Source organism: Chaetura pelagica, unplaced genomic scaffold (assembly GCF_000747805.2).
Source record: "Chaetura pelagica isolate M959 unplaced genomic scaffold, ChaPel_1.0 scaffold11, whole genome shotgun sequence".
NCBI classification, from domain to species: domain Eukaryota; kingdom Metazoa; phylum Chordata; class Aves; order Apodiformes; family Apodidae; genus Chaetura; species Chaetura pelagica.
In genome coordinates this window covers 4,476,298-4,485,373 of record NW_009952694.1, presented here as the reverse complement: position 1 = coordinate 4,485,373, position 9,076 = coordinate 4,476,298, and the positions used below count along the sequence as shown (strand labels likewise).

At 52.2% G+C, this 9,076-nt stretch overlaps 1 protein-coding gene across 1 annotated transcript in view; it reads right to left on the bottom strand.

Annotated features, from left to right (window-relative positions):
- The window catches only part of LOC104385485 (acetyl-coenzyme A synthetase 2-like, mitochondrial), a 12,141-nt gene extending 6,384 nt beyond the window's left edge, over positions 1 to 5,757 (bottom strand). Inside the window, exons 1-5 of the mRNA XM_009993951.1 lie at positions 5,445 to 5,757; positions 3,973 to 4,069; positions 2,544 to 2,743; positions 1,893 to 2,068; positions 932 to 1,084 (exon numbers count right to left, since the gene is read on the bottom strand). Coding sequence (XP_009992253.1) covers positions 932 to 1,084; positions 1,893 to 2,068; positions 2,544 to 2,743; positions 3,973 to 4,069; positions 5,445 to 5,757 — 939 coding nt within the window. The remainder of the gene's footprint in view (positions 1 to 931; positions 1,085 to 1,892; positions 2,069 to 2,543; positions 2,744 to 3,972; positions 4,070 to 5,444) is intronic.
- Between the last annotated feature and the right edge of the window lie 3,319 nt (positions 5,758 to 9,076).

Sequence of the window (9,076 nt, the reverse complement as noted above, 5' to 3'; positions counted from 1 at the left end):
TGCCAGTGGGACAACTGTACAACGTGAGGGAACTTGAGAGGGTCACACATGATGCGACAGCTGTACAGACAGCTTAGCTCACAGCAAAACCAAGGGCTTCCACATACACCCTGCACACACCCCAGGAGGTCTGGCCTCCAGCAGTCACAGCTGACAGAAGACCCAGCCAGTCCTGAGCTTGCTGTGTCATAGAGTGTGTGATCTGAGGCATTACTGGAGCTTCAGTCACACACAGAGTCAGACCTGAAGCTAAGGGGCTGTTCAGGGAGGAATTCCATCTTCCAGAGAACTCCATATAATGTCATAGGAAATACCCCTTGCAACCACTGCTGCAGCCAAGTGCGGCTCCATGCTGTGCTCGGTGCCCTTTTATCCAGATTTGTTAGAGTTTGTTTTGAGCATGCTGAGGTCTAAAGTCTTTCCTTTTCCCAAAGATGACCCACGCTCTTCAGGTATAGACTCTTTGTCTTGAGGGCACTCACCAGCTTTTACAGATATCCTCAAATATGCCCCTCCCAGAAGCACTGCCTTTGATCTTCCACCTGATTCAGGACCCTATGCTTAGGGAAAGCAAGCTGGAGGTTTCAAGAGCAAACTGGCTCCTTCGTCCTCACTCAGTAATATAAAATTACCCTTGCACGGCTGAGCATCCCACCCAATGATTCAGTTTAGGACAGGGTAGTGAAAGGAAGACAAGAGCCAAGAATGCAGCTCAGAGGAGAATGTGTTTGGGAGGCCCTGCTCTGAAGCACATGTTGCTCTTCCCCACTACCTCTTTGCAGATGTACTCTATGGAGTTGATCTCTTAGCAGGGCTTCCCTGAAACTTTGCTCTTGATAAAGATGAGTTCATGACACAAGTCATCCCATCTATTCATTAAACAGCCTTTGAAATGCTGGCTCATGAGTGCTCTGTGGCTGGGATCCATTACCTTGTGTGTGAGAGCAGCAAACAGCAAGTAACCAGCTTGGGAATGAACCAGACCCTTGGGTTTGCCGGTACTGCCTGATGTGTAAAGAAGAAAGAGCGTGTCCTCGCTGTCCATGGCAGCAGGCTCGCAGCACGCGTCCTCCTTCATCATCTCCTGCAGGATAGAGCACAGCCGTTCTCTCTTGTGGGTCTCACAGGCTTCCCTGTGTTGTCCCTTACACCTGCTTGCACACCTCTCCCCTGAGCCTCCCTGGTCCCCCCACACCATCCTCTCCCCCACCCTCTGCTCCCTTTTGCTCACCAGCCTGAACTCTTTCGCCTTGCTGAGCTGGCAATCTCTCTCCTCAGCCAGAGCAGACCTGCTGAGTCAGAGGCAGCTATTTTTATTCTGCTGCTGCTTTGACCAGCACAGAAATCTTTCAGGAAGCCTGTCTAGCACTAATTGCTTGCAGATGGGATAGGAAGAGGCAGGGAGACCTCTGTGAAGCTCCTGGGAGCTAACAGAAGTGCATGGCAGGCACTCATCTCTTCAGAAGCAGCACTCCATGCTGTGTGCTGAATAATGGGCACATGAGCAACCTCACCGTCTACTTCCTTAGACACAAGCTGCCAGCAGCACTCACAGAGGCTGCCAGGTCTGCTAGCAGAACAGTGTGTGACAATGCTGTGTCACTCCAAGACTGGGCTTACAGCTTGTCAGCCCTGGTCCAACCTTCTGCAAGCCCTGGTTTGCACTGCCTGCCCCTGACAGCACAGCGCTAGTGCTGTGGCAAGAGCCACCAGTTAGTTACCCTTCCTGATGGCTCCTGGGACTCTCGTAAACTTGTATGCAGCTCCAGCACATGATGTTAATGCCAGCAAAACTCATGGCCAGCCATGACCCTCTCTCCACCCCTCATCCCAGCTCCCAGAGTGAACACATTGCCCAGAGCAAGCAGAAGTAGCGTGGGGCCGCCTCTCACCTCCTCCAGCATCAGGTCCAGGGCTGTCATGGGAACCTTGCTGTCAGTTCTCATGGAAACCAGAACCCGTTTAACTCCTGGGCACTGCTTCACAGCCTTGTCCACTGTCTTCTTCAGCTCAATGACCTTGCCACCTCTCAGCCCCTGGTTCACTGTGATCACTGTCTCTGACTGGGCTGCAGAAGGCAAAAGAGCCGTATAAGCCACTCTGCCCCTCTTCATTGGTCACATACCAGTCTGGCTCTAACATGACCCTGCGCCTCTCCCTCTCTCCCAGCCTCTGTTACTTTTGTCCTCCATTTAACAAAACCAGCTTTGTTTTTTTAACAAAAAAAAAAAAAAAAGGAAGCAGCTTTGCATCTTAGTTTCCCATTCATTCCTGCCTATGTTGCGTTCCCTCAGAGGAGACGCTGTATCCTAGCCCTTCAATCCCATGGATGAAGGAGTAAACCAGTGTCTATCCCATCATCTGATAGATATTTAAAGAGCCTATGCCATTTCCTGGGGTGCTAAACCCTGCTCCATGGCGTGGCACCCTCAGTTATCCCGGAAAGCTTGACTCAGAAAAGCTTTGCCATCAGCACAACCCTGAACCCCTCAACTGCGGAACCGAAGGGAAACACTGGACAAGTCCCAGTTACTGGCTCTCACCATCTCGGATCCGATCTGCTAAGGACTCTGCACTGAAGCCAGCGAACACCACGGCATGCACAGCCCCGATGCGGGCACAGGCCAGCATGCTAGCCACCGCCAGCGGGCAGGGGGGCATGTAGATTGTCACCCTGTCACCCCTTTTCACCCCTTGCCGTTTCAAGGTGTTTCCCAGGCGGCATGTCAGCTCCAGTAGTTCCCTGCCCAAAGAAGCAATGGCACAGTTAGAGACTTTCTTGCAGATCTTATCCACGTGCATAGAGATGAGGGGCCCGAGAGTCACAAGTATTCAGTATACATCCCTCTACATCCCTCTACACCCCATCCCCTCATGGGAGAGCTGTAAAATGTCAGTAGGAAGGCAAGGAGCAGAGAGTCGCTAACACAGGCTGTCATTTATGGATAATTAATAAATCAGAATAGACTCTGTACAGAGCCTGATGCTCACCAGCCAGAATGAGGAGCAAGCCATAGAGCCAGCAGTGGACACTGGCAATTCCTGTGGCTCAGCAAGCCCACACAACCTCAGCTGACTTTTCAATGACAACTTGCACGTTTCTCATGAGCAACAGACCCTACCTGCAGTGCTGGAGGCTATGCATGAGAAGTTAGATATCTTCGTCCATGAAAACAGGGCTTCATGCTTTCCTAAATCTGGGAAGGCCAAGAACTCTGGAGCTTGTGCCCACCAGTGAGAACAACAGCTGTAGGAAAGCAATAAGCAAAACAGTGCCTCTCCCCAGAAGCATCCCTCCCAGAAACCGTAGCTTGGATGCCAGTGACTCATTTCATGGAAGGGGTCTTCATACAGGGAGGATAGCCAGGGGAGGATGGTCATGCTTGTCACGTGAAGTCTGGAGCCAGAGTGGACAGAGACACTCATTCTCTGTGCAGAAGGATTTAAATGGATTCTGCCTCAGAGATTCAGAGAGCAGGCAAATTGTGCTGGAAGATGACTGTCTCCAGACCAACCAAGCAGGGCTGTACAGGCAGTTCCCCCAGAGAGCCAAACCCAGCAGCATTGCTGACATGCAGATGAGCACAGGACTTCCCAACACCCATGCAGTTGTGAATCTGGTCCCTCTTGCAGAGCATTTACCTGCAAGTTTAGGCACCAGGAACCCTGCTGGGAAGGCACACATGTGACTTTCCCATGGGATCTTACATACAAACATTGCAGTACTATCATGAGGAGCTTGTGTCTGCCTCCCCATCTGGCTAGGGACCCCTCAGGGTCCAGAGGGTTAAGCAGGAGGCAGGCTGAAGACTCAGATCAGCATGGGCAAACTAACAGCCATCATAATGTTGAACTATCTCTCCAAAGGGATGCTACATGCCCTCACATGATGCACATCAGCAGATCAGCCCTCTGCAGTGTTCACGCACACTGCAATACATCTCTCGCATAGGCTCAGAGGTAAATACTGACCTGTATGTGACCCGCACCTCCTCTCCTGGTTCATCCTTCTCCCAGATTAAGGCCAATTTGTCTGGGGCTACATGGACATGTCGGTCCAGACAATTCACTGGAAAAGATTACCTAGTCTCATTGCCAGAGAAACTCTTAGTACCTCTTAACTCCCAGAAAGCTAGCATTGGCAGTTCCGTTCTCAGATCAGAGTCAACGCTATGTGTGAGTCTCAGCATTAGCCTTGTGCTGGAACAGCTTCTGTAGATACCAGCTGGTAGACCACAAGCACTCTCCCAAGCCCATCACACTCCTCACACCTCCAATATCTACCAATCCTGAGTATCAGCTTCTCCCTTAATTGCAACCTTAGTAGTCCAGCGTGGAAACTGCTTGAAGTACCTTTGGAGGTCACATCCCCAGTGCCCTCTGCAGGCCTGGCAAATGTTAACTCAGCTGTCACTCCACCCAGCACTGCCTTCCAGCTGGCTCTGGGATGGACAGGGAAAGGTTTTTAGTGGCAATGCTCCTAAGTAACAAATGTAGGATGAAGAAAAGTCTGTGCAGGAAGGCTGCAGGGTGGAAGAGAGATGCAAGAGCCAGGGCCAAGAGTGCACAGCCTCTGACTTTCCCAGGACATGCTAGGCTGAGACTTTGCCTGTAATTCTTCTTATAGAATTTTCCCACATTATTGGCAACTGCAGTTTCCTTGGAAACTTTGTCCCACTCTGTGTTTTCCTTAAACATGATACCTAGGTCATGGGATAATGCAGCAGCCCCTCCTTGAAAACCACAATGTCCTTTTTTCCTCACCATTTTTAGTTTTCCAGGAGAAAAAGAAACAAATATGAAAGAGGGAAGAGTAAGATCTGAAATCCCAGAGGCAAATAACCCCATCTCTCCTGTCCAAATGGACTACATACAACTTTTCTGAGAGTTTTGTCGTAAGTTGAACACTAGGACCAACTGCTCTGTGAGCAGGACACAGTGTCACCAGCCCCTATGTCTTCCCCTGGGTAGCCCCCCTGGGGCACTAGCCCCAGCTGACAGAAGAAGAACCTCACATGGCTACAGGGACTTGCAGTGCTGCTCACCACTCCTGTAGTTTGCTTTCTGCAGATACACACTGTCATCACTGGGCAGGGATAACCTAGTGCAGCTCTGCCTGCAGAATGCAAGGGGTTTGGTGCTGTTGTCTGTGGTCCTGCCAAACAGAGCTGCTGTGCTGCTGTGGGTCTCAGGAAGCCAGCTGCCCGTCAGCACATCCAGATCCAGCTGCAGCCCCTCCAGCAAAACCCTGGTTGCTCCATTAGGACCATCTGCATCCTTACACTACAGCCACTGCAGGACCAAGCAGACCTTTTGGGGAACCCTCTTGCTGCAACCCTTTTAGTCTGTGTTCCTCCAACCTGCTCCTGGAGCCAAAGCCCTTCACAGAGAAGCATCTGCAGGTGCTTGGTGGGCTCCCATGTCCACCTCCCTCCTTTTCTTACCTGCCACGTTCAGCTGTCCACCCACAAACCAAGAGACCCTGCCCTCACGCAGGTCACAGTCCTGGACAGATTGGAAGGGGGTGATCCAGGTGAGCCGGCTCCTCCCTAGTGCTCCCCAGAAGGCATCTCCATGCTCCACTGACACCTTGTACAAGTCCTGGTGGTTCTTGGGTCCAGGGAAGGCGATGGCTTCAGGCATGTAGACAGTGAGGGGCCCATGGCTCCAGGCTCGGGCAGCTGCTGACCCAGGGTGGCATCTGGGAGCCTGAGGAAGAGCTTTAGGGCAGCAAACCTTGGCCAGCAGCCTGGCCATCACTACAGGGCACCTGCCTCTCACCACAGAGATGAGCCCAGAGCCCGGCCTGGGCAAGAGGTGCCCCTGTGGGAGCTGGGGCTGTTTCACCCTGGCCTGAATGAACACAAAGCTCTGCTGAACAGCAAGCTGGGGTTCCCCTTCTCTCCCACCTCTCTCCACTCCTTCTCTCTCCCAGAGCACTACAGGGAAAAGAAATTCAATCCCTTTAAGGGAGGAGAAAGGGGTGGGCTGTAGAACTATTTGACTGAAAATAACCTTCATGCTAATCTGAGTCCTGACGGCCAGTCTTGAACAAGAGCCAGGTTCAGTGAGTGCCTTGGATCCCTGCGGGGATTGAGCTGCCCAAGCCAGACTCTACCAGCCTGCTCCTGCTCCCACTTGCCCAGGGCTGCCCTGTGTCGTGACACCCTTCTGCTTCACCCTTGCTCACCTCCCTCCATTCATCATCCCATCGCCTCACTCCCCACAGCCCCCAGTGCAGCCCCCTGGTCCTCCCCTGGCCATGAAGGCATGCTCACCTGTGAAAGTTAAGGTCCTCTCCATGCTCACCTCTGGGGCTGGGACCGTCCCCTTCACAGAATTAAGGCCCATTTCCTGCAAGGCACTAAACTGTGGTGTCTCTGATGGGGTCAGGGAAGGTTTTGCTCTTCTAGCTGTCAGCCAGCCACACAAGGGGAATATGGCATCCCATTCCACCTCACTGCTGGACAGCTGTCAGAGCTGTACCTTCCAACAAGCTGGACTCCAGACTCCTCCCACACACTTCAGACTACTCTGTACCACAGGGTGAACTGGGAGCACTAATCGAGGCTGTGGTGGAGCAGGAAGCTTGCCCAGAAACACTGCAGCCCATCTCCACCCACTGAGACTTCCCACTGTAGCAGAGCTAAGCTGCCACTCTGCCTCCAAACAACTTTTTTTCTGCCTCACTTTTCTTCAGGCCCTACAGAACTAGTGTTTTATTAAGGCAGAGCTTGCAGATTTCTTTAATTTCATTGACTGTGTTCTCCTCCCTTCCTAGAGGGAACAAGCAAAGAGCAGATTGTCTCCCCCTGCAAGCAGGGCTGTTCTCAGCCAGGCACACCAATAGGATCAACAGCAGGAGGAGAGGGTCTGCGCTTGGCTCTTCACAGTGTGACACTACTGGTGGTCTACATGTCTAATATATCTGGTGAACATACTGCACACCAGTATGGGAGATGAGCACTATTTGATGGCAGGTGTGCTCATCCCAAATCACACACTTGGATTTGTTTCAGAGCTGCCCCCAGAGCTAGGTAAGGACCTACATGGGCTCTGTCCCCCTAGGGAAATGCAGGCCTATGGGCTTATAGCTCCTCCACAAAGTCAAGCCCAAGCAGCCTCATTCTACAAGTAAAGTCTCTCATTTCCTATGCATGTCTGTTCTGCCTCAGCCTTTTTCCCCTGAAAATTTAAGGCTTTTTCATCAGATCATCCATAGAAGCCATTAGAGGGCATGCAAATATCATCTACTGCCCTGATAACTCAGAGCTTACCTTTCTGGAAATCCCTGTCAGTGGCCTTCCCTCTTAACAAGCTCCTTCCACTCCTCAGGCCAAGTGGGCCCTGCATCCTGCTCCTGTCAGAGGGGATAAGCTAAAGATCCACTGAGCTCTAACACCAGGGTGCCCTCAGCACCGGGGCTGTTCTGGATGCTGAAGTAACTTGTTCTCTGGGGAGCTGCATGCCATCATGCCTAACTTCAGCCCCAGGTACAGGCACATCCCATTCAGCTTTGTCTATCCCTGCAAAGGGAGAGCAGCACTGAAGTCCTGTCTTCTCCATGGCTGAGTGGGGAGGAAGATGCAGACCTCTCTCTGTGCTGCTTTGGAGGTCTCACCTCTCTCTGGCTATGGCATTACCTTTGGATGAATTCACCCTCCTTGAACCACAGGCCATTCACAGGACTCCTACACAGTATTCCAATTCAGTTTTATTCTTGTTCATATCTTTACAGAAAATGGCACATAAATCACAGATGCTGGATGACTAGAAGTTGTTACAGCTCCATATGTCAAACACCTCAATACTGAATTCTTTTCTCACTGTATATACATTATTTACACACCATAGGCTATCATCTAACACGTCAAACGACCAAGGGACAAAGACAAACAGGGGCTGGATGGAGGGGCTTAACCTTTGACTGAAGTAAAACAGTAGCTCTGGGGAAAGGGTGCTCACAGCTGAAAGCAGGACAGAAAGGGTCACCTGGAAGTCACTGTCCTACAGCTTTTGGGGGGAAATAGCACCTTACCAAGATATTCGGAAGGTGATGGTACCACAGAGCAGGTTTGGCTGCAGGGGTCTGGGAGTGCTTGTGTGGGGCCAGTAGGGAGGCATATATACATGTTAAGGGGTGGATCTACATGGCTGTCATTCCCTTTAACACTCAGGGCGAGCTGGAAAAATTTAATTCAATAAATACATTGGGCAGATGTTGTTTTCTCACCTGGAATAATGTATTCAGTAAATAAATACACTGTCTGGCCCTTCTGCAGGGGTACAGGAGGCTCCATGGGCTTTGGTGTTTGGGGCGGTCAGACCCGGCTGTGCTGGCCAGCCCTGCAAGGCCAGCAGTGTGAGCTGGGTTCACCTCAAGGTGCCAGGTGGGACCAGGCTACTGTGCTCACGGGATAAACCTGCCTCTCCTTGCCAAATGGAGGCAAAACTCAACTACCTTAAAGCTGGAGCACCTTTCCAGCAGACCCCAGCGCTGGGCAGGGAAAGATGGGTGGAAGGTGAAAACCACCCTGGATGGAGAGTCCATTTCATGCAAATACTGCCATGGGCTTGTCCCACTGGGGGAAGGCAGAAGGTCTGCCTGGGCATGGCAGGACAGGGTGCCAGGGAGAGGGGCCCGGGTAGCACTGAGAGAGACGTGCACCAAGGAGGGCCATGGCAGCAGGGGAACAGCTTGCTTGGAGATGGTGAATGGGGTCTGGAGCTGGAGCAGGAGGAGAGAACCCCCAGAACTGGTCACAAGGCCAGAGGGACCCAGAGACTTGGTGTCCTCTCAGGTGGTGACGATGACGGGACACCTCCCAGTCCCCTGAAAAGAAAGAGGGGGATGAGGTGGGGAGGAATGAGAAAGGCCCAGTGGGGCAGAGGAGTGAGGGGCAGGGGTATGCTCAAGAGGAGCCGGTGGGGTGCACCCCTGCCAGGCAAGCAACCCCAAGTACAGAAACCAGTGCCCTGCTCCCCAGAAAAGGGTGGCCATGGGGGACCTGGTGGTCCAAGGAGTCTGCAGCCCCTGGAGGACACAGTGTCTGTCAGGAATGGCTTCTGCCAACTC